The 21,487-nt window shown below is 53.0% G+C and overlaps 9 protein-coding genes across 9 annotated transcripts; 2 read left to right on the forward strand and 7 right to left on the reverse strand.

The window, feature by feature from the left end:
* Positions 1-1,991: 1,991 nt before the first annotated feature.
* ISF_05216 (Repair protein Rad1/Rec1) lies at positions 1,992-3,018 on the reverse strand (the record flags this gene model as incomplete). Its single annotated transcript, XM_018848821.1, has 2 exons — positions 1,992-2,815; positions 2,865-3,018. The coding sequence occupies 2 exons, from the start codon at positions 3,016-3,018 to the stop codon at positions 1,992-1,994; spliced, it is 978 nt and encodes a 325-aa protein (XP_018703957.1).
* Positions 3,019-3,196: 178 nt separating this feature from the next.
* ISF_05217 (hypothetical protein) lies at positions 3,197-3,545 on the reverse strand (the record flags this gene model as incomplete). Its single annotated transcript, XM_018848822.1, has 3 exons — positions 3,197-3,242; positions 3,300-3,354; positions 3,407-3,545. The coding sequence occupies 3 exons, from the start codon at positions 3,543-3,545 to the stop codon at positions 3,197-3,199; spliced, it is 240 nt and encodes a 79-aa protein (XP_018703958.1).
* A 353-nt stretch (positions 3,546-3,898) lies between these two features.
* ISF_05218 (histone acetyltransferase GCN5) lies at positions 3,899-5,448 on the forward strand (the record flags this gene model as incomplete). Its single annotated transcript, XM_018848823.1, has 3 exons — positions 3,899-3,920; positions 3,975-4,330; positions 4,396-5,448. The coding sequence occupies 3 exons, from the start codon at positions 3,899-3,901 to the stop codon at positions 5,446-5,448; spliced, it is 1,431 nt and encodes a 476-aa protein (XP_018703959.1).
* A 1,092-nt stretch (positions 5,449-6,540) lies between these two features.
* Positions 6,541-7,611, reverse strand: ISF_05219 (hypothetical protein; the record flags this gene model as incomplete). The annotated part of the gene is made up of 1 exon (XM_018848824.1): positions 6,541-7,611. The coding sequence occupies one exon, from the start codon at positions 7,609-7,611 to the stop codon at positions 6,541-6,543; it is 1,071 nt and encodes a 356-aa protein (XP_018703960.1).
* Positions 7,612-12,854: 5,243 nt separating this feature from the next.
* Positions 12,855-14,178, reverse strand: ISF_05220 (hypothetical protein; the record flags this gene model as incomplete). Its single annotated transcript, XM_018848825.1, has 4 exons — positions 12,855-13,109; positions 13,168-13,763; positions 13,826-13,913; positions 14,053-14,178. The coding sequence occupies 4 exons, from the start codon at positions 14,176-14,178 to the stop codon at positions 12,855-12,857; spliced, it is 1,065 nt and encodes a 354-aa protein (XP_018703961.1).
* A 1,570-nt stretch (positions 14,179-15,748) lies between these two features.
* ISF_05221 (Mannose-P-dolichol utilization defect 1 protein) lies at positions 15,749-16,671 on the forward strand (the record flags this gene model as incomplete). The annotated part of the gene is made up of 2 exons (XM_018848826.1): positions 15,749-16,345; positions 16,411-16,671. The coding sequence occupies 2 exons, from the start codon at positions 15,749-15,751 to the stop codon at positions 16,669-16,671; spliced, it is 858 nt and encodes a 285-aa protein (XP_018703962.1).
* Positions 16,672-17,195: 524 nt separating this feature from the next.
* On the reverse strand, positions 17,196-17,759 carry ISF_05222 (Protein kinase-like domain protein; the record flags this gene model as incomplete). Its single annotated transcript, XM_018848827.1, has 1 exon — positions 17,196-17,759. One exon carries the CDS (start codon positions 17,757-17,759, stop codon positions 17,196-17,198), a length of 564 nt encoding a protein of 187 aa, XP_018703963.1.
* A 991-nt stretch (positions 17,760-18,750) lies between these two features.
* On the reverse strand, positions 18,751-19,253 carry ISF_05223 (hypothetical protein; the record flags this gene model as incomplete). Its single annotated transcript, XM_018848828.1, has 2 exons — positions 18,751-18,968; positions 19,055-19,253. The coding sequence occupies 2 exons, from the start codon at positions 19,251-19,253 to the stop codon at positions 18,751-18,753; spliced, it is 417 nt and encodes a 138-aa protein (XP_018703964.1).
* Positions 19,254-20,290: 1,037 nt separating this feature from the next.
* On the reverse strand, positions 20,291-21,420 carry ISF_05224 (Oxoglutarate/iron-dependent oxygenase; the record flags this gene model as incomplete). Its single annotated transcript, XM_018848829.1, has 3 exons — positions 20,291-20,709; positions 20,768-21,055; positions 21,108-21,420. The coding sequence occupies 3 exons, from the start codon at positions 21,418-21,420 to the stop codon at positions 20,291-20,293; spliced, it is 1,020 nt and encodes a 339-aa protein (XP_018703965.1).
* Positions 21,421-21,487: the final 67 nt, after the last annotated feature.

The following is a 21,487-nucleotide window of genomic DNA, read 5'->3' on the forward strand; positions in this document are numbered from 1 at the left end:
GAAACAGCGACCGAGCCCTATTTTATCGAGAGAGTGAGCTGACCTACCTCGTGCTGTCTGCAAACCTTGGCCTTGAGCAAACACTTAGCTTTGTATGATGATCTAGACTTGATCTCCGAGACACGGGAGAGGCTGAACCTTCAGCAGCTGCAGCCTAACTACCAGTCCGTTCGCGGGGTCGTCAGTATGCATGCGCCCTACAAATTTATTTTATCACGTTAACTTTGGCAAGCAGCAACGGAAAGTCCATGGAGGGAACAATACATGTCTTGAATTGAGGCGCAATGAAATGAAGGCCTGGCCAGCTCCGAGATCGCGGCTTACACGATAAAATATCCCCCCCTCCCCCCTTCCTCTTCTTATCTAAAGCGCGACACAGATGAATGCATCATATCTTATCTGACAGGAATCTCGACATAAATCTCTTGAAATTTTGACTTGGATAGACTCGCCAAATCCTCCTTCACAATGTCATCTCCCTCTCTGACATGAAGGAATCCGGCTCTGGCTCGATTCGCCGCAACATGCCTCCGCTCTACCAAGTACAAAGCGCCACCATCACAAACGAAATGCTTGTACAGCTCTGCCTCAGTACCGCAAGCCGTGTCAAGGGCAGGGCGACCTCCGACAGACGGTTGGTTGTCGGGGGTGTTGGCCAGGTTCTTGTGCAGAGAAATGAAGACACCGCCGCCCAGTGCATTCTGCTCGACAACTCTGTTTCGCTAGTGACTCCATCACCGAAGGCCGTGTCTCAATAAATGGTTGTCATTTTTGGCTGCCGTCTAATACTATGTCGGGCGACCTCGCGGAAGTGTCACTTCAAGTGTCGTATGGTGTTCGAGTAGGCGGCGTATTAAATGCGGCTCGCATCATATTGTTGCATGTTGTGCAAGGCTAGATCTGTTGTGTTGTGCAAGGTTGCAACAGCGCCATCGTTCACAGAATATGATTTGCTTCTCGAATGGCACGAGAAGTACCGGTCTGTAGGAAAGAAGAAGCTGCATGCTGCGGCACATGCTGTGGAATCCTCGGTTTCGGTCTCTGAGCCGGCCGGGCCTTTTCCTCCTGCAAGGCCAAGCTCGTGTCATCCGACATTGACGAGTGCTTGGCGTGAGGCCGTGCCGGCTTTCGGCTTCCGATGCACGTCGTGAACCACATGGATACACCAGAAAGCATGTATTCCAACCATGAAACAAGCGCGGACGGGTGATGTTGTGTAAAGTCGGTTGCAGCTCTCTGTAACACGACGCTCAGAGAAGAGTCCATCTTTTTTGCTTCCAGCTATATCGTGCCGGAAAAGGAAATATTGACAGCTGATGCGAAGGCTTGGGTCCCGACTTCTGGGGCTTGGCGGATGGCTTGGTTTTCTCTTGGCTCGAGAATCAATATTCCGCTTTGAGCTGAAAAGCCACGCTTGGTGATTGATCGTCCACCAATCGAAAATCCCGAGTTGCAAAGAAAAAACGAGAGTAGGTGATAAGAGAGAGTTCACAAACGCTCGCTAGCCCGTATTACAGAAGAAATAAAAAGACGAGATAATTTACGACTCAAAAGCAGGTAATCATGCATAATATAAAGAAAGCATTCGGACCGCGCGGCGCTGCGATTTAGACTTTCTGGTGGTGGTCCTCTCTCCCTTGAGGTGGATAAACAACATCAATAGAATGGCGCCACAACACCCTTCTCCGTCTATAGTCGACGCCGTCATTCCTGCCGATATACTATCCAGGCCTAACTTATGCCAAAATCGATACGAGTCTGTGGCGACACAAAGCGGTACGAGTCTACTGGTACGTGCGATATTGACCTGTCGAAATCGATTTCGCCGCCGTAAGCGATGTGATATATGATAGGCCGGTCGCCAATTCATCAACTAAAAACGCGTAACAAAATCATCAGAGTCTCGGTTCTATTTTTTTTTCTGCCAAATTTCTTGTCCCAATCTGTTCCACATATTGTTCTAGCGCCCATAATTGCTTCCCTTGTTCTTCTTACAACTCCTGCTCATCCCCCATGTCATGGTCTTCTTCTTCTTCATCCTCCTCTTCGTCAAGGGTAGCAAACGGAACAAACCGAAAGTCCAAAAAGCTTCGCTTTCCTCCTTCGATATCGACAAGGAATTGTAAACTGAGAACTCCCTGCCCATCACCTCGCAAGCTAACCTTGTTCGCAATCCGCATCGCCTCAGTCGAGTTCTTGACAAAGTCAAACTTGTATGATTGCGTCCATTTGTCCCTAATACTGAACGTCTCCAGTAGTTCCCTGCCCCGCGCAAAGTCGACATCCGAGCTACCCAAGTCACCTTTGCCACTAAAGGACAGGTACGGGGTTGTCTTTGATGCTGTAATCGACAACTTCATTGGCGCGGTAGGTGAAATTTCGGCTAGAGAATCCAGCAGTGAGCGGGATTGCATAATGATCTTGAAGCATATGTCGTCCCGATCTAGAGGTATGTCGTCTGTAATCTCAGGCAAATATGTTGTGAGACCAGCCGTGGTTTGGACGCCTGACTCCTCTATCATCACTTTGAATGGGTCGCCTTCTTCACCGTATAGTAGAGTGCAGGTTCCCGATATTCCCAGTGTCTGGTTGCTGAACGCGTCTGGTCGATAATTCCTCAAATTGCTTCGATATGGGTCTTGCTCAGCCTTTTGGGCTCGCGCGGCAACATCAACAGCGCCGAAAATCTGGAGGATCTCGAGAAAAGATGAGAGGGGTATTTGAAAATTCGGAAGTTCCGGTGGTTCATCACCCTCTGCAGGTGGTAGATTGACAGAGTATGATGAGAAAAGTGACTTGTTGAGAAACGCGACTCCTGGAAGGTCATCAGTAAACTGTTTCCACGCAACCACCGTGGTGCTTACCTTGCATTACTTTCGCATGATCTGCTGCGAAACGGATGCCTTCTTCAGTAATTTGAACATGAACTTTCGAGGAAAAGTTGATACACCGCAGGAGCTGGTAGAGAGGGCGTGTTGACGTCGCCACGGCGCGGAGGATTGGTTGCTTATCCGCCATGATGCGAGCGAGTTGCTGCGTGTTGTCGAGGTGTTTCTATGGCGACTGAAGTAAGAAAAGAAATGAAGAAATTAAACCATAAAAATCAGATATATGTGGCGCTCAGTGGCCCTTTGTTCTCGTGTTGCAGCTAAGATACAGTATTATCGCTCCGACTTGTACGAGAGCGAGGGGTATCTCAGACGTAGACTCCGACAGCACAGAACATGTACACAACACCATATCTAGAGATAGTTAGCTCATGTATTGTCTGAAGACCAATTGAATGCTTAGCGACTCACGCCAGTGCCAGAGATGCTGGGATGCCTACTGCGAAAACGTTGACCAGTGAACGATCTAGGATTGTCAGCGACAGCGCACACCTGGGATCGCGAATACTTCGACTCACTCAATGCAAAGACACCAGTAGCGGAAACTCCTAGAAGTAGTAGAACGAAGCCGACCAGGAATTGGCTGTCTTTGCCGACGGCGGGGAGGAATGGACTACCAGCAGCAGCTAGCCAGACCTCATGTAGCGATGAATCCATGTAGTATATGTTTGTGATGGACGAACTCGAATTTCAGACGAGAGCTCTTGTTAAATACTGCCGCACGCCTTCGTCGTTTGATAAGAGGGGTCAAAGCTTCGATTCGTAACGTTGTCGCAGGAAGAAGACTACTGGAAGCTCCCGACTTGACGATGTGAATGCGTGTCCCGTTGGCGCCAATTAGGACTAGCGTGTCACTTGTTCCTGTTCCTGGGAAGCGTCATAACGTAAGCAGGGACCCACCAAGCTGTCGCGGAGGCTGGCTCCGCAGATGCGGCGCAACAAGGTTGAGTTCCACCATCGACAACTTCATCAACGGCGGGTTTGAATCATTCCATATTACTGGATGCCTCATGTCTGAAAATAAAGAAGAAAGTATGTTTTTTTAACTTTCAATTCAATGCGCGTTGCTAAGACGCATGTTCTCAGTGAAGCGCAAAGCGGACGAGGACCTCCCATCCCCTGCAGCTCCAAAGCGCGTTAGGCATAGTGATTCCGAAGAACCGCAGGACGAGACGCTAGACGACAAGGACAACGAGCAAATAGATGCGCGCGCGCGCGCCGCGATTGGGGGGGACGCAGGCGGTGATGATGACGGTGACGATGCCGGAGCCGGCGATGGCGCAGACGACGATAAGGACGATGGTAGAGACGAAGACGACGACGACGAACATAAAGACGAAGCGAAAGACGAGGATCAAAACGTCAAGACGGAAGACGGCGTGGATTCAAAGACTGAGGGCCAGTCGGCTCCTGCACTGAAGCGCATTCCATTTCCTGACAAGGTAAGCTTCTCACTCACACTGCTTTGTTACTTATTTCCTCTCATTAACGGGTCTTTCCGACATAGCCGGGAGTTATCGAAGAGCGAAATGGCGAAATCGAACTCCGGGTGGTTAACAACGACGGAGAGCGCGAATCTCTCATCGTTCTGACCGGCCTTAAATGCCTGTTTCAGAAGCAGCTACCAAAGATGCCCAAGGATTACATCGCACGACTAGTCTACGACCGAACACACTTGTCGATAGCAATCGTCAAAAAGCCGCTCGAGGTGGTCGGTGGTGTCACGTTCCGCCCGTTCAAGGGCCGTCGATTTGCCGAGATCGTATTCTTTGCCATCAGCACCGACCAACAGGTCAAGGGATATGGCGCGCATCTCATGTGCCACTTGAAGGACTATGTCAAGGCAACCAGCGATGTCATGTACTTCCTCACCTATGCCGACAACTACGCCATTGGCTACTTTAAAAAGCAGGGCTTCACAAAGGAGATTACACTAGACCGAAGTGTTTGGATGGGGTACATTAAGGACTATGAAGGCGGAACCATAATGCAGTGCTCCATGCTTCCGCGGGTTCGCTATTTAGAAGTCGGGCGCCTCCTTCTCAAGCAGAAGGAGTGCGTCCAGGCCAAGATCCGCGCCTATTCAAAGTCACACAACGTGCACTCGCCACCAAAAGAGTGGAAGAACGGCGTCAAAGAAATCAACCCCCTGGACATACCCGCCATCCGCGCTTCCGGCTGGTCGCCGGACATGGACGAGCTCGCGCGCCAGCCGCGGCACGGCCCCAACTACAACCAGCTGCTACACCTACTCAACGACCTGCAGAACCACAACTCGGCTTGGCCGTTCCTGGTGCCCGTCAACCGCGACGACGTGGCCGACTACTACGACGTCATCAAGGAGCCCATGGACCTCAGCACCATGGAGAACAAGCTCGAGGCGGACCAGTACCCGACGCCCGAGGACTTCATCCGCGACGCGACGCTCATCTTCGACAACTGCCGCAAGTACAACAACGAGAGCACGCCCTACGCCAAGTCGGCGACCAAGCTGGAGAAGTTCATGTGGCAGCAGCTCAGGGCGGTGCCCGAATGGTCACACCTGGAGCCGGAAAAGTAGCGCTCAGAACCCCACGTTGCCCTCGTGTCCGGCCTCCCGAGCAGCCTCTAGCGATCGACTCCGCTCCCGTGCCTTACTTTTAACCGCACCCTCCTCTTTTTTCTTGGCGTTGATCCCTTTTCGTTGTCTTTTTCAATATTTACTTTGGAAAGCCAGGTTGGTCAGAGTGTCTTCCTGTATTGGACTTTTTTCTTGTGGCGATGTTTTCTACACGGCGTTTTGGAGACTCATTGCAGGGGAGCCGGCCACCGCTTCCTTGTCGGTTTTTTTGGAAAGGCGCCTGGCAACGCGACACTAACCCGGTTACTACCAGGATTGTTAAACTTTTTTTTTTGTATTGATGGGTTGATGGATCTGGGGCGGTGTACAGCAAGTTGTTCATCTTTCCTGGTTGACATGTTTTTAGCGGGCGTTATTTCTTGGGAAGGGCATTGGATGAATGAGGTGGTAGTTTGAACCTTTAAGAACGATACGCTAGACGATGAACAATGATTTTGTTTGATTGCTGAGTCTTGAGCTGTCGTAGTATGACCTGTGTTTACAAATAATGACTTGAGTGTCGCTTGAGTGCTGATCAAGCATAGATAAAAGGGTGCTTACAGCTGGGTGTGCGGATACAGAGTCGTCCGTCAGCTTATGTCACGTCAGAGCCAGACACGATTTTGTAACTATCCAAAGAAAATTGTGTATTCATTCCAGATGAATCGGTCAAGAAGATAACTAAAGCTTAAGAAACTATAGACGAGGAATGGGTCGACCTAATTGTCCAACCACAAAACACTTAAGCCGTCAGCCCATCTTGGCGTTTAAAAGGGTGACCATCCTTTTGCAGTCGTGGCTTCTAGGATGTAAGCAAGGCTCAAGATAGAAAAAAAAACGAATAAAATCGCTGTGTAACAAAACAACGCTGTGTGCAGTGTATCCCGATAACTCCGAAACAATCCATAAAAAGCCCCGAGTGAATGCGCGCTCCACTGGCATGAGCTTGATCCCGCGTTGCATCACGATCAGAGCTTAGTGTGTATGGTCGTGTGTCCTGACGTATATAGATGGTACTTTTATGACGACTTCCCCCAGTTCCATTCCAAATGCTTAAACATTGGTCGTGGTTGAGGATGGGGGGTCTTGCGGCAAGTCAAAGTAGCCCACTGCAAAGCGCGGCGTGGCGGCGGTGAGCTGGCGGCTGAGAGCACCGGGTGTATCGGCGGCCGGGCGAGCCGGGTCGTTGCGGGAGGAGAGCCCGGTCGGGGCTTGCTCGCCGCGGACGACCTCGCGGAGCATGGGCTGGAGGAACTCGGGGATGTCGATCCACTGGCCGGCGCGGGCGAGGTCGAGCATACCGGTGGGAACGAGGGCGGCCGGAAGGGCCGAGGGGGATGAGGCGCGACGCGGCGCCGACTCGGTCATCTGCTCGGTGACGACGGCGAGCTCGCCTGACTCAATGGCCGTTTTAAGCCACTCCTCCCAGGCCTCGTCCAAGACGGCGTCTCTATCGCCGGCGTTGCGGCGGGCAGCTTGTGTGCGGAGGCGCGCGTTGAGCTCGACACCGACGCTCTCGAGCTCGTCCTCGCTCTCCTCATCCTCGTCCTCCTCATCTTCATCGGCGGGCTGGAAGGGCGGCGTGGACATGCCGCTGCTAATGGGGCTGGGGCTGGGGCTGGGGCTGGGGCTATCTAGCGGGCTCGGGCTTGGGCTACGAGAGGCCGCAGCAGCAGCAGCAGCAGCGGCAGCAACGGCAGCAACGGCAGCGGCCGGACGCTCCCAGTCAGCGGCCTCCTGCCAGGTCGGGAAGCCCTCGTCGGTGGTGTCGCTGATGGTGAAGCCGTGCTCCCGCTCAAACTTCTCCTTGGCCCACTTGGTGCCCTCCCACTTGGTCAGGCCGAGAATCTCGAAGTGGGTGAGGCCGAGGGCGTCAAAGGCGCGGAAGAGGCGGCGGTGCCAGGGCCAGCGGGACAGGCGCATGCGATGTGTCGGGTGCTCGTAGTCGAGGCCCGGGTACTTGGCCTCTTGGGTGTCGATGTGGCCGTAGAAGGCGTGCGTCTCTTGGCGGACCTCGGGGATGAGGGAGCGCTGGAGGAAGGACTGGAAGTTTTGGGGGTCCGATGACTTGGGGCGAGGGAAGAGTTGGTCGTAAACGACCTCTTCGATCGGGCGGCCCATCATCTTGGCGGTATTGTTATCACGATTGTCTCGACGTGTGTGGTTGTTGAACTGCGGTGAAAGAGTCGGTGTGTCCGTCTTTGCAAGGGGGGGAGTCGGAGTCGAGCGGCGTGATGCAGAGGTGTAGAATGAGGGTTGTAGTATCGCTGTTGTTGTTGTTGCTGTTGTTGTATGTTATTCCTGATGTCGATGTTTAGCGTGATGAGATGATGGAGTATAACAAGGAGAGTAAATAGACAAGGCTGGGGAGGGATGGGGAGGTCGATGTATAATATACACGGGGGAGAGAAAAAGGCAAAATAACTTTGGGCGGGCAAGTCCGGGGTTATGAAGGCGGCGTGGGATGGGATAGACTTGCTTGCCTTGCTGTGCTGACTGGGGAGTGAGTTACTGGTAGGACGGAAGGGGGGGGGGGGGGGCCAGGATATCTTACTGGACACGTTAATTACCTGTACTAGGTAGGCAGGCAGCTCGGCAGGGACATGCGAGGTTGCCACAGGTAGATTTGAGCACAACATATGAAAATCAAGCCTGGCTATTATTATACCTTGCCAATATCTAGCTCTTTAATTATCATTATCGCTATCATCATTGCCGCCATCATTACTGTTGCCACTGTCACGGAACCCATCAGCAACAGGCAACAGGGCCCCTAATAATTGCTCTCGCAGTCCGCGCGGGACATGCAACCATCAAGAATAGCCTAACTAATGTTAGTGTAGCCCCAGTCTTGAAGGATACACATGGGCTCGATCTCGTTGGACAAATGGCTCCTGTTTTCTCATGACAGCTGATTTTGTCCGTCTGCACTTGACGCTTCTGCCGACGGTACCCTACCCGACGCTGATCGGTGATGGGCTATCCTCCTGCTACCTTGGGCTCGTCAAGATGCAAAATACAGGCAGAAGACGCTATTGATTTTCGCCCTCAGGTTCGAGAACCTTGTTCACCTTTGTTTAGGTTTCGGCGATCGTGCCTGGCGTGGCTGGCCAATGTTGTTTGACTCGCCAAATTGAGTCTGGGCAGGGGTGCCTTCCCCCCTCCCCTCCCCCTCGGGCCGTGTCTCCTTGACGCCATGTGCAGCACACAGGCGAGGTTGCTCTGGGCATGGGCCAAAAAAAAAAAAAGAGGCAAATGAGTCGAGCCAGAAAAGAAGAAGAAGAAGAGGGGGGGGGGAGATAGATTGCTACTACAACATCCAGGACACCGAATGCATACATACAACACCCACGCCCCAAACTGACTGTGCACTAATTTGTTAGCGCGAGGCGACTTGATGCGGGTTTGCTCAGCGAAGAGTAGGTACGAGGGAGCACGAGTGACACTGATTGGACTGTCGCCAACTTTCATGGCAGCCTCTTTACTAATATTTATGATGGTTTAAACGGCGATGGCGACGGTGTCAGTAACAGCGCGCAAAAGTAAGAAAGAAATACACGCAAGATCAAATGGCACGAATTAGCGCCAGGCCGATATGATTGCCTCCCCTCGGGCCTCGAGGGTGCGTGCGTGCGGCCACCCGGTGGTTTGGGCGCTGTCCTGTCCCTGTCCGCTGAGATGAGTACTCAAGGGCGTGTTTTGTTTTTGTCTTGTTCGTGGCTGGACTGGCACACTTTTCCAGCTTCCACCCATTGGTACATGCCAACGAGGGCCGACTAGCAAGACTGGCATGGTAATAAGCTGACATGCGTGCCGTCTGTGACTGCGACTCCAACTGCAAGTGAGTTTGTTAGTTACTACGAAGTAGTTACATGCTTCGTACTATCCTGTCACAATTTGCCCAGTGCTATTTTCAGCATCAGTTGCGCACGTACAAAATTCAAAATTACAAAGCTCTCCCCTGCAGCTCGCCTCAACACCAGGACAAGATCTCGACAAAGGCAAAGCAAACAAGCACAGATCTCAGACATGCACAAGCTCTGCCCAGGATAAGATTGGCGTCGGGTACGGATGGATTTCAGGTCGTCATTTGCCTTCCGTCAATGACCTGGAAAACTGGGGGGGGGGGGGGGGTCATCTCCTGCAGCTGGGTTGTCCTCATGGCCTCCACGTACCCGCAGCCAAACCCAAACGCCCCCCCTTTCTTCTTCCTCGCTCTCATTGACTCCATTTTCCCGTCCCGCGCGGATCCCCTCCCCCATCATTCGTGACCAATACGGACCCGGGGCGGCGATGCTACCGTGCTCCGGAGTAAGCCTTCACTTTTTCGCTCCCCACGAGCCAAGTCCAAGATTCGTCCTTGGCTCTTGCCTAGTCGGAGAAAAGAACGAGAGTAGTGACATGTTAAACACAGGAATAGCGTGCAAAGTCTTGAACAGGGGGGAGGCGTATTCCATTGTTCAAGGGTCGCAGACGCTGTATGGAAGCAAAGGGCCCGTCTCGAGTAAGCACTGCCCGGCATGGTGTCGCCGGGACGGCTTCTCCCCAAAGCTGATGATTTGACAAGGGCCATGATGGTTTTATTTGACCAGCTGAGATTCATGGGAGTCGAGATGTTCGTCCCAGAGAGCCAGGAACAGAAAATGGGACGAGCACAATTCTCGCCGGTTCCCAAGCCAGAGGCCGTTCCATGTTGGTTGCTTCTCCCCTCTCCACACATCGAAGAACAGACTTCTTCCGGTCCTTCCATCACATGCACGGCCCTATGCCCTATGATTCCCCAAGGTAACCCGGGGCATTTTAGAGTGCCCTGTACGTTGTGAGTGCTGTCTCACGTTGCGGCAACTTACAGCGTCGTACCGGTGCCACGTTTAACCTCAGCGCATGTTCGACGACTTGCGCCCTATACCCTTTTGTCTATACGGCATCTGCATGAGAAAGCAAGCAAAAAGTACTTTCCATTCTTAATTAACCCCAAGTAGACAAGGTTTCGGGTCTCGCCACAAGGGAAAAGAGTACCATATGGGCTAACACGAGTTTGGCCCCGGGTGACCGTTCCCTTTCCCAATTAGGTTACCAGATCGCCGCACGGGAAACCCTCTCTACAATCGGCCGATTCTTGGCGATGTGGTGGCTTTCTCAAGCACTTTCTTGGTCCGCTAACGACTTGCCCGTATTGGTTTTTGTAAAATCCTAGCACAAGTAAAAAATGTATTCCATTGCTCCTCCTGGGCAAGAAGCAAGCTCATCATGAGCCTGCATAGCCAAGTACACAGCACCTTCTTACCTCATACAAGACAAGCACCTCACACATCCCCAACATTCTGCTACATGCACTTCGCATGTTCCATATTCCCTTCTCCGTGCTCTTATCCCGAATAATCATGGACTGCCCAGGTCCCCTTGCTCACTTCGAGGAACCTTCCTCACTCCCGGTTGCTGATGAGCGCCACCCACTCTCCGCGGCGCTCCCTACCAGGGTGACAGCGCAGGACGAACCACGAGCGCCCGATTATCCCCATGGCCCTTCTTTCCTTGCCTCTTCATCTCTCCTGCTGACTGGCGCTGTCCATCACTGTCGGCGACCCCGAAGGTGCCACATGTTCAAGGGGCCCCGTCGTGGAACTCTTGCGTGCCTGCCGGGATGAGGCTTCTGCCCCTCTCTGCCCCTCTGCAGCCCTCCATGCGGTTCATCCTGGAGAATGGGCATCTTCTCCTGCAAGGGCAAAAAGCTCCATCATGGTAAAATCTGGTCCCGGTAAGCTTAGATGGGTCTTGGTGTGGATGTCCCGTCGGATCTTCCATGAGGTCCGGGCTCGAAGTCCCCATCTCTAGGCAGCTGTCATCGCGGCCTATGTGGCCTGAAATTGTGAATCATTTGTTATACGGGCTTCCTATATCCCGAACCTTTTTCCATCTGCTTATTGCGAATGCAATAGTCTCCATTCTTGAAGCTGTTGCTGCAAGTCACCCGTGTTGGGTACGTCGATACCGACGATGTGACTTGAAATGTCAAGCGTATTGCTCCGCTTTCAAAAACTCAGGTCTTAGTTTCTCCCGAATCTTTCAGCTTGCATTCTTCCACCCGTTTCTCTTGGTTCAAGTCTCACCTATCGCGGTGGCTGGCAGCGGAGCCTGACTTCTGCTGACTCGGCCGGGGCTCGGGGTTCGAGCCAACGGGCAAGGGTTATCAAGGTGAACCTCCGTAAGCCCTGTCACCAGCCAAACGGATCCAATCTGAAACTCGAGCTTCTAGCGCTGTAGTCAGAAAATAGCTCTTGCCTCTTATTCGGTTTCGTTACAGGCTTCCATGCATAAGCTCCGATCATCCGGGCGCGGCGCTTGGGTGCGGCGTGTGTACAAGAGAGGTGGCGCAACTCTAGCATTAAAGCATCGCCTGGTCCATTCCTCTTCTGATACATCCAGGTTCTTTTCAGCTGATATTTGGGATGCAGGGTACATATGTTCAGCTGAAAGAGTATGTGAATTGACAAGGGATGTAGGATGTAGCAGGCAGGCATCACCATAAGTTTTGTCAGGATTGATTAGGCTGTCTGTCCTCAATTACCTCCATCTCGGCCGTTTCGTGCCTTCCTCTCTTGCCTCTGGCGCCAAGATTGTGCAAACTTGTTTCAATAGTATATTGGAGCTGAAAATCATTGACATTAAATAGAGAAGTGAAAATTCGTCAAATCCAAGTCGCGCTGTTCTTGCGAAGGACAAACTAGTGTATCCGTTACGTCGTATATCATCGCTGTTTCTGTCGTCATATCGTGTGCGTCTCCGCTATATTATTGCTGGCTCGGGATACCGTCTTGAAAAAGGCTGGCCGTTCAGAGGAGGTGTTCCGAGAGTCTCTTCCGGAGGAGATCTCCGCTCCCTTTCCCTATCCCATTTTTTGCGCTCTTCTTTGAGGCGTTCTCTATCACGAAGATCCCAATTGTCCTGGTCCTTCCGTCTGTCCACATCTGCGTGGCTGCTAGTCCGCCGGTACACATCTGGTCGGCGATTATGCTGGCGGTCATGATACATGCCAGAGTCCCTGTCATCATCCCTGTCCAATTCATCCCGGAAACGACCGCGGTCGCGGTACCTATCGCGCTCCCGCTCCTCTGGTCGCCGTCGTCGTCTCGGTACATCGGCATGGACCTCCGGATTTGAGTCTTCGTCTGATTCCAGATCCGAGTGGCTGCGGTTGAGGCGGGTAGGGCGGACTTGTTCGCGGCTCCTTCGTTGACGGAGATGCTCAGTACTGCCCTGGTTCCGGGAACTAGGTCGCGACGTGAGGCCGTTCGGTAAAATGCTTGAGACGGTTTCGCTCAACTTGCTGCGCAGGGACCCTAGAGGGCTGGGTCCAGCCCGCCTTCTCAAATCGCTCTCTGGTCGATGAAGGCGCGACGAGCCGCTTCCCGATCCACTGCCGTGACCTGAATCGGGTGGGCTAAATCGGCGTATTGCCGGCGTGGGTGAGGTTGCCTGTCGGCGCCTGCTTCTTGGGGCGACTGGTTCATGTTCCATATCTTCGTCAGAGGAGTAGTGGCGTGGATGGCTATGCCTTCTGCTCGTGGTCGGACGGCGTGCTTCTTTGGGACCCAGATACGCGTCTTCGTAAGGATAACGCTCTTCCGGTTCAGCGTCTTTCGGTGACGCAGCAAGATCGGGAAAACTTCGCCGTCTGACTCTATCGTTGAAGCTACGGTTGTTTCTGGAAGGCTTCTCAGGCGAGCGGCTGGAATGACCATGTTTAGGAGGGCGAGGGTTAGGCGGCGCGTTAACATAGCTGAATGATCTGCCAAAGTAGTCGCCTTCGTTTGTTCGCGGGCGCGGTGTGCCAGATTGCGATTGATTTCTGGAATGAGTCTCCGCAAACTTGGGGTCGACGGCTTCGGGCTCCTGCTCGCGTTTGGGGTGTCTGGTTGCGCGAGCTGGCCGACCAGCGGCCTCGCGCGTCAGACGCTCCCCGCAAGCCTTATGCCACAAGTCGACCTTCTCATCGGCCTCGGAGGGGAATACGTCAGAGGGCAAGTCTGGGGGGAAGGACTCGCCAGTCTCTGGGTGCCGCAGATTCCAGTTTTTAACAGCAAACTGTAAGAATGGTACGTGTTCCTCGGGGCCGAGTAGGATCTCGACAGACTCCCACCGGCAGAAGCCGCGGGGCGTCAAGGCGGGTATGGACGGCGGCGCATAGTCGTTATCGGTAGGTTGGAGGGTATGCTGGCATCCGGTGACTTGCCAGATGTATGATATGGAGGAGTCGGGCATCTCGAGAAAGATAGCTAGAGGAGAGACCTGTTAGCAGCCGAACAAATAGAGGGCATAGTTGGGGGGCTGCACTAACAGTCATAATCACCGCCAACAGTCTTGTAAAAGGCGGCGAGCTTCTTCGGAGTGATTTGCATTTCATTTCGATCGCCAAGATTAAGCACCTGCGACACATGTTGTTAGAATTCTGAGGATAAAGACGTGACTCCGCGACAGCCATGGCTGTAACGGTATCGTGTTGCGGTTGAGTCGACCTGTCGGCGAGGGACAGGCGGTGAGTGAGTGGGGTGTTTGCAGACTTACGATGTGCATGGCAATGGCTCTGAGGAGGGCGTCAAGCTGCTTGGTCGGACGCTTGTCATCCTCGAACATGTAGCAGTACCGTACTGTAGACCCGGGGGTCGTGCCGCCGCTCGGGGGCGTGGCCATGGTGTTTGGATGGCGATGCGGTCGCTTGGAGGGCCGTAGAGGATGTACTGGTTGAGAGAGGATGGTTGGAACTGCTGCGGAGAGAGTGGAGGAGGGGGGGGCAACAGTAGTGGTGGTGGTGGGGGATTGGCGCCTGATAGATGCTGTCTGTAGCTGTAGTGGGCCCTTGTGTTGTGCGGAGAGTGGTGGTGGTTGGCTGGTTAGTAGGTGCCGTGCTGGGTTTGTCTGGTCAGGCAGAGATGGAAGTCAGATAAAGGAAAAGACAGGGCAGGTAAAACGCGAAAAGAAGTGGTCGGATGGTGACATGTCATCGCGGACTGGTCGGTCCTTTTTGTTGGTGTTGCTCGACACGACGCACGACGTCAGGCTGCCAGCGCATCATGAGCATGACGGGAGCCAAGTTTGACCTGACCAAGCCAGCCAACTTTGGCCAGCTGCCGCCTGCTTGGCCGGGGCCAGCTGACGGCGACCAGGGCCGTCCCGGGTGGGCGCTTTCAGCGGTTGTTCCCGCGACAGGGTCCTTCAAGGCCCTCTAGAAATTCACCTTGGAGCCCGTCCGTCGCAGCCTGCCTGCAGGGGAAATATACCTCTTACTAAAAACCCGCGTGCTTGCTTGCTTGCTCAATAATCCTATCTATTACTAACCCATTCATATAGCATAACACGCATCATTATTTGTTTCACTTATTGTCAAGAAATACCTCATCACCTCGTATCCCGACGCAGCCACCCGTCCCAGTGCAAATAAATTGTCGCGCCGACTCATCCACCTGTTTGTTCCATGTTCTTCCTTCGACCACCGGAGGGAGCCCGCCGACAAGAACTGTACGCCTCGCTGACTCGACTGGCCAACTTGGTCCCATTGCAAGGCACCAAAGGCGAAATGGCAGCACCTTGACGTAGCCAACTACCTTGTACCTGCTTAAAGTACCTCGAATTGGGCTCTGGGTGCCTTAAGTGGCTAGCCGCGGCTTGGCCACACTCTGCAACAGGCAACTGTTGGCAGCGTTGGCGAGTTGGCGAGTTGGCGAGGATGCTAGGTAGGCGCATCGCCCAAGTCACCAGACATTATGACTGTGTGGCTCACCTTGCACTGAGGAATGCAGTCACCTCGCCTATTGCGCAGAGTGGTCCGATGGAACCAGAAAGATGCGTCACAATATTTCCACGCATTTCTGCAGCCTTGCAACAGCAGCCACAGCCATCGGGAGAAAGCGGCTCCTTCCCTTTTCTCAGCTACAGGGTAGGCAGGCTGTTGCTTTCGCCCTGCATTTACTGTAGCACGTCGCGTCGCACATGCCAGACAGAGACAGAGCTGATCGTCTTCCGCCCCTCCATCCCCCCTGTAAACGTCGCCGCAGCTTGTCCACAAACGGCCACCGGAGATGGCAACACCAAAAAAAAAAAGGGACGCGAGCAGCTTTTCTTCAGTTTGTCACACACACCTCCGCTTGTGCTCTCATCGGAATCACGCCACTCTTTCTATCGCCCCGATCTTCGCTTCTATTCACCCCATTCCCCTTTTTTCAACTACGCATTGTAATTACGCTACGCGACGACAGCAATCACGATGGACGCGCTCCGCTCAGCTCTCCAGCCCATCACCCACAACCTCCCCGGCCCGATCCGCGACCTCGGCACCTCGATCATCGGCGAAGAGTGCTACAAGGCCATCCTCCTCGACATCGATCTTGAAAACACCGCCTGCATCAAGCTCGGCATCTCCAAGGGTCTCGGCATCGGCATCATTGGCGCCTCCTCTATCGTCAAGGTGCCCCAGATCCTCAAGCTCGTCGCCTCCCGCTCCGCCGACGGCGTCTCCTTCCTCTCCTACCTCCTCGAGACCGCCGCCTATCTCATCACCCTCGCCTACAACGTTCGCAACGGCTTCCCCTTTAGCACCTACGGCGAGACCGCCCTTATCCTCGGCCAAAACATCGTCATCTCCGTCCTCATCCTCAACTACAGCGGTCGCGCGGCCCTCGCTGCCGTCTTTGTTGCCATCCTCGCCGCCGGTGCCGGTGCTCTTTTCACCGATGGCGTTCTTGACCTGAAGCTCCTCAGCTACCTCCAGGCCGGCGCTGGCGTCCTCGGCGTCGCAAGCAAGGTCCCCCAGATCCTTGCCATTGCTCAGCAGGGCGGCACTGGCCAGCTCAGCGCATTCACCGTACGTGTCCGGCGCAAGGTTTTTTTCTCGTGAGAATCACATTCCTAACCTGTTATGCTTTCCAGGTTTTCAACTATCTCGCCGGCTCGCTCTCCCGCATCTTCACCACCCTCCAGGAGGTCGATGACAAGCTCATTCTGTACGGCTTCATCTCCGGCTTTGCCCTCAACGCCGTGCTCGCTATCCAGATGATTTACTACTGGAACGCTCCATCGGAAAAGGCCAAGGGCAAGCGTAAGGCTGCCCCCGTCAAGGCTACCCCCGCCGTGGCCAAGTCCTCGGCCACACCCACCAAGAAGAGCCCTACCACTCGCCGCCGTGGTTAGAGCCGAGAAGCCTCTTGGCGTGCCATCTTTAGTTAATTATACTATAGTCAATCACTAGTATCTCATACCTGTCCCTGTATGCTCATTGTGATGGTGTTGCGCAATATTCATTGGTTGGTTGCGTAGGATCCTTGGAAACTGGAGCCTGTGACGACTCACGACGGAGACCGTGACACTGACCCGAGGTATCAACGGCATGGTCGACATTGTCAAAGAAGTGCCTTAAGCTCTTGGCTGTTGGGAAGTTGATGCCTTTTCTCATATTGTTACCGGGTTTTATTTCATGCGTTAAGACAAAAGGCAAGTAATATCTAGCACCTAGCAGCACGGACCTATGATTAGCATGAGGTAGGTCCCATCTGGTTATCTTCTCATCCGGATTATTTTGCTGCCCATCCAATCGTGTCTTCTTTTTTATTTTTGTCCTTGTGCTCTTTTTTCGCGTTTTCATCTACATTCTTCAACGCGCCCTGCCTCTCCGCTAAATACTTGCGCTTTGGCACCCCGTTCTTCGCTTCAGCGTTCTAGATCAGACTCTTTGAGCTGCCAAAGGAGTCCTGATAATGAAGCAGCCCCGTGTACAGTAGAGACTCGTTATCATAATTCTCCGGGAAAATCACATCAACAAGTCTTCTCCACTCAGTATCTCTGCCCGCGATGTGCATGAACTTGACGTACTCCCAGTACTCAGGGTACCAGCCTGCCGCCTCCCAGTCGATCAACGCCACGATATGGTTGTCGTGCACCATGATATTTCTCGGCGCCAGGTCGCCGTGGGAAAAGACGAACTTGTGGCTGGTCCCGATGCCTTTCAGGAACCTGCGCTTCACGCAGGCAGGGATTGTATAGTCCTCGGTAAGGTACTCGTCAAGGCCCTCCTCGTTGCGGCAAGCCGGGCGGACAAAGACGTCGTTGTGCTGGTAGTCCCGCAACTCGTCGAGTTGAAACGCGCCGATGAAGTTTGGCGGAGGGGGCAGCGCACGCATGATCTTGAGGAGCCTGCCCAGTTGATGTGCAATGTCGAGCCGTGTTTCCTGGCTCATCGTCCTCCACGCCGCGCTCAGCGTCTCCCCCTCAATATAAGTCATCTCTATATACGTCTGCCCCCTCCTTCACTGCGTTGGCCGAAGCTGAGGATGTCTGGGACAGGAATACCGGCCGCCTTGCGGAACTCAATGGCTGAAATTTCAGCGCGGATCAGGTCACTTCCATACTTGACGACAGTATTGTTGGCGCGTCGTATGGCGTGACGCGTGATAGCGGAGTACAGCATGGTTATCGCCTACATCACTTTTAGAGAGCGTTACTTATCAAAGTGCAGAGGACGAGGCTCAACCTTCTTCGAGTTCATCAGATCTGTCCGGAGGTCGAAGGAATGGGTGGCAGGCCCTTTTCCCTTCGCCTTCTTTCAATCCCCTCTGTTACGGTCTCCTTTCTTGGCCCTTCTTCCTTTAGCCTTGCCTGGCTCGGTTGGGTTGGTCGCGGGCTCGCTTTCAAGCTGTTAGAGTAGTTCTTTGTTCGCATTTGCTTGGAGCTCCCTCTTTGGAGCGCCCTCTGCATCGCCAACGACATTTTTGGGGAACTCTTTACCCTTGTCAGATGTCATATCAGAATCGTCCATGTTGTTGCATTGCTGTGAGTGAGGAGATTTCACAAATGTTGGTGTTGAGGCAACGAGGGAGGCCGTCTCCAAGTGCCAGCTTGATACTCCGCATGCCCGTGACGATCTGGGTACTAACAAGCCTCATGACTTGTTGAAGAGCCGGATTTCCATGGCGCCGCGCAGCCGAACCAGGGGATATAATCATTCACATTAATAATTAGTCGGCCAAGATGACATGTTTGGAAGTAATGAGCTGCATATAATACTTTAATATGTGACGTGGCGTATCGACAGACAACAAAACTTCATCGTCGCACAACCGGCAGCGGATGATGTCTCCCCGATCTTGTGTGTGCGCCCTGATCAGGCACTACCTAGCTATTTAGCAGTGGCTTTCATTGTAGCGGTGGCTTTCATTGTGGCGCGAGTCGTTTGCTCAAGAAGATGTATGCCATGTATCCCTGCAATTCAGCAACTCAGGATTCGTCCATGTGCATTGGCTCGATGGTTCTGTCCGGGGCCGCAGTCGGCCGGGACTTTATATTCCAGAACCGATGCAACGATTGCTGATTATTGTCGTGGCTATTTTGTGGCAGCTCCGGCTCGGGAGGAGCTTCGACGTTGGGACACGGCGAAGGCGGATCTTGATATGGTTGCTGGTGCTGCGCGGTATATAATAGTTCTAGCGTGCGCTCTGGACAGGGTCTTAGCGGGTGTGAAAGATGCCGCGCGGAGTTCTGGTTGAGAATGGGTGCCAGAATACCATAGCGGGCTACTCACGATGTATCTCTTCTTGGGAGGGTCGGCCGTTGCGCAGGCGCTTGAGCGTGCGGCTGTTGAGATGGCACGGGTTGATGAGCCCCATGCGAGGCGTAAAGTCGACTGTGGATGGACCGTTGCTAGGCGAACTAGAGGCCGAGGAAAACGAGAGCGGGGATGAGGGGAATTCGGGAGATGATCTTTTGCGTTTGAGCGTCATATTGTGTGGTTGATGTGGGTGAAAGTCTTGCGTGATGATGGTATGTGTAGAACTCTGGTATAGACTCGCCGACGTCGACGTCCAGACGGATGTGGCGATTAAAGAGGAGAAAAATGTCAAATGCGTATTTGGAAATAAATTGGAGAAGAGCAAAGATTGATGATGGTGGAAAGTTAGGAGTGTTGGTATGGAGATGGAAGAGGTGGAAGATGAAGCTGGCACGTCTGGACTCGCACAAACGGGGGAGGCTGATGAGGCGGGACCGCGTCGTGACAGTTGCAGCGGCCACCCGCGTAAAGAGGCTCCACAGCGTAGCACGCGACGTGTGAAGGAATGCCAAGTTTGGCATCCAATGCTGTGAGCGATTCTGCCATCTTTGTGAACAAATGTTTTGAAAATGGTATTTTCAATTCCAAGTGTAGTTTTTCTTTCTTTTTCTAAAGCAAAGTACCTGCCTTGTATAGTAAACCTCCACGGCCATCTGCCTTTGAGCTGTGGGGCGGGGTGTCGGGCCCTGTTCTCAGTCGAATCTCAACAGTGCTGGAGTTTATTACTGTAGCAGCTTACATCAAACGATGCCAACTTTCATCAGCGCGGACACTGGGCTACAAGCGACCCCACGAGGCCACCAATGCGCCAGTGCAAGAAAGACGGAGGATTCCATCGATGATTGCGACACTGTGCGTCGTTGGGCACCCGTCTTGTTTCCGCTGGCGATAGACGGAAAAGGATACTAGAATGTTAAAGTAGTTAGGCTGCGTGATAGAACGTGGCGCTTGGGCTTTGTGATTCATTTCATCCTAGTAATCTTCACGTTCTTTGAGCTGCTCTCTGCGGAGGACTCGATGTTGGCGGGTTCTAGGTGACAGCAAACTTTACAATAATTTGTCGCGCACTCCTTGCTGACTGGTGCAGTAGAAAACGTGTCAGAAATATCATAGAATTGCATTGGCTGTATACTAAGAGGACCACCTCTTCAAGATGCTTCTGGGTTTCTCTGCAAAAACTATGTCGCTACGGAAAGTGACCCAGGGTCACTAGGCAACGACCGTCTTTGTAGGCGCAAAAGTGTCCTGTTTGTAAACTCCAGCACGAGAGTAGACATCCTTGTACTTTTGCACAACGTAGTCTTCGACACTGACAGGAGCATACTTCTCATCGTCAGACTTCGCACGGCATTTGTCCAGACACTTGATGACGAAGTCAGGGTTGCCGTTGTAATTGAACGGAATGCTGTATCTCTCAGTTCCCGACCGGTTAATAACGCGATGGACGTTGGAGATGTACACGTCATTGGTCCATTGTTCGAACAGGTTGCCCATATTGACAACGTAGGCGCCCTCGACGGGAGGACAGGGGTACCAGTCCTTCGCGTCGTCATCCCAAACCTCGAGGCCGGCAACGTCGCCCTGGAGAAGCAGTGTAATCACACCAAAGTCACGATGGGCACCAATTCCTACGTCAATTAGCCAAGTTCAGTGTCTTTCGGTGTTGAAGGCAGTAGTTGAACGAACCTCGTTGGAGCGCGTGCGCATCAGCAGGTTGGGGAGGGTAGTGAAGCATCTTGTAGAAGCACATGGGGTCTTTGCAAAATTCGTCAAAGTAATTGGCATCGTAACCAAGGCTCATAGAAGTAGCACGAAGCACTTCTTCGGTGAGCTTGATGATTTCATCCAGATACTCCATACAAATCTTGCGGAATGGCTCCCCAAGAGACTCTGGCCAAACGTTCGGACCGTGAGCAAACTTCTCCGCTTTCACTTGTGGGTGGTTCATAGGTAGGTCGCGGGAGACATAGTATCCTTCCTTCAGATCAGGTCGTGTATTGGCCTCAATCATTTGACCATGCATCACCTCGTAACCGCGGTTGTATTTGTTCTGTTTCTAGTGTTAGACTCAGATGGTGAGAAAAGGTGTAAAATCTCCTGAAGCTTGCCTTGGACTTGTCCAACTTCATCTTTTCACTCGCATCAAGAGCGAAGAACTCCTTGGATGCTTTCATGGTGTCTCTCTGGAGCTGTAGAGAAATACCGTGGTTGATGATCTGGAAGAAGCCCTGGGTAGTACAGGCCTCGTGGATTTGATCGGCGACATGCTGCATGCGCTTAGGATCACCAGATAAGAAGTCTGAAAAGTCAATAACGGGAGGGGATTTGAGGGAAGGCATGTTGATTCTTTGGCTGTCTGAGATGAGCCTTTTCAAAATAGAAGAGTGGAAAACAGACTTGGAAATA

This window comes from Cordyceps fumosorosea, assembly GCF_001636725.1.
Source record: "Cordyceps fumosorosea ARSEF 2679 chromosome Unknown scaffold_12, whole genome shotgun sequence".
NCBI classification, from domain to species: domain Eukaryota; kingdom Fungi; phylum Ascomycota; class Sordariomycetes; order Hypocreales; family Cordycipitaceae; genus Cordyceps; species Cordyceps fumosorosea.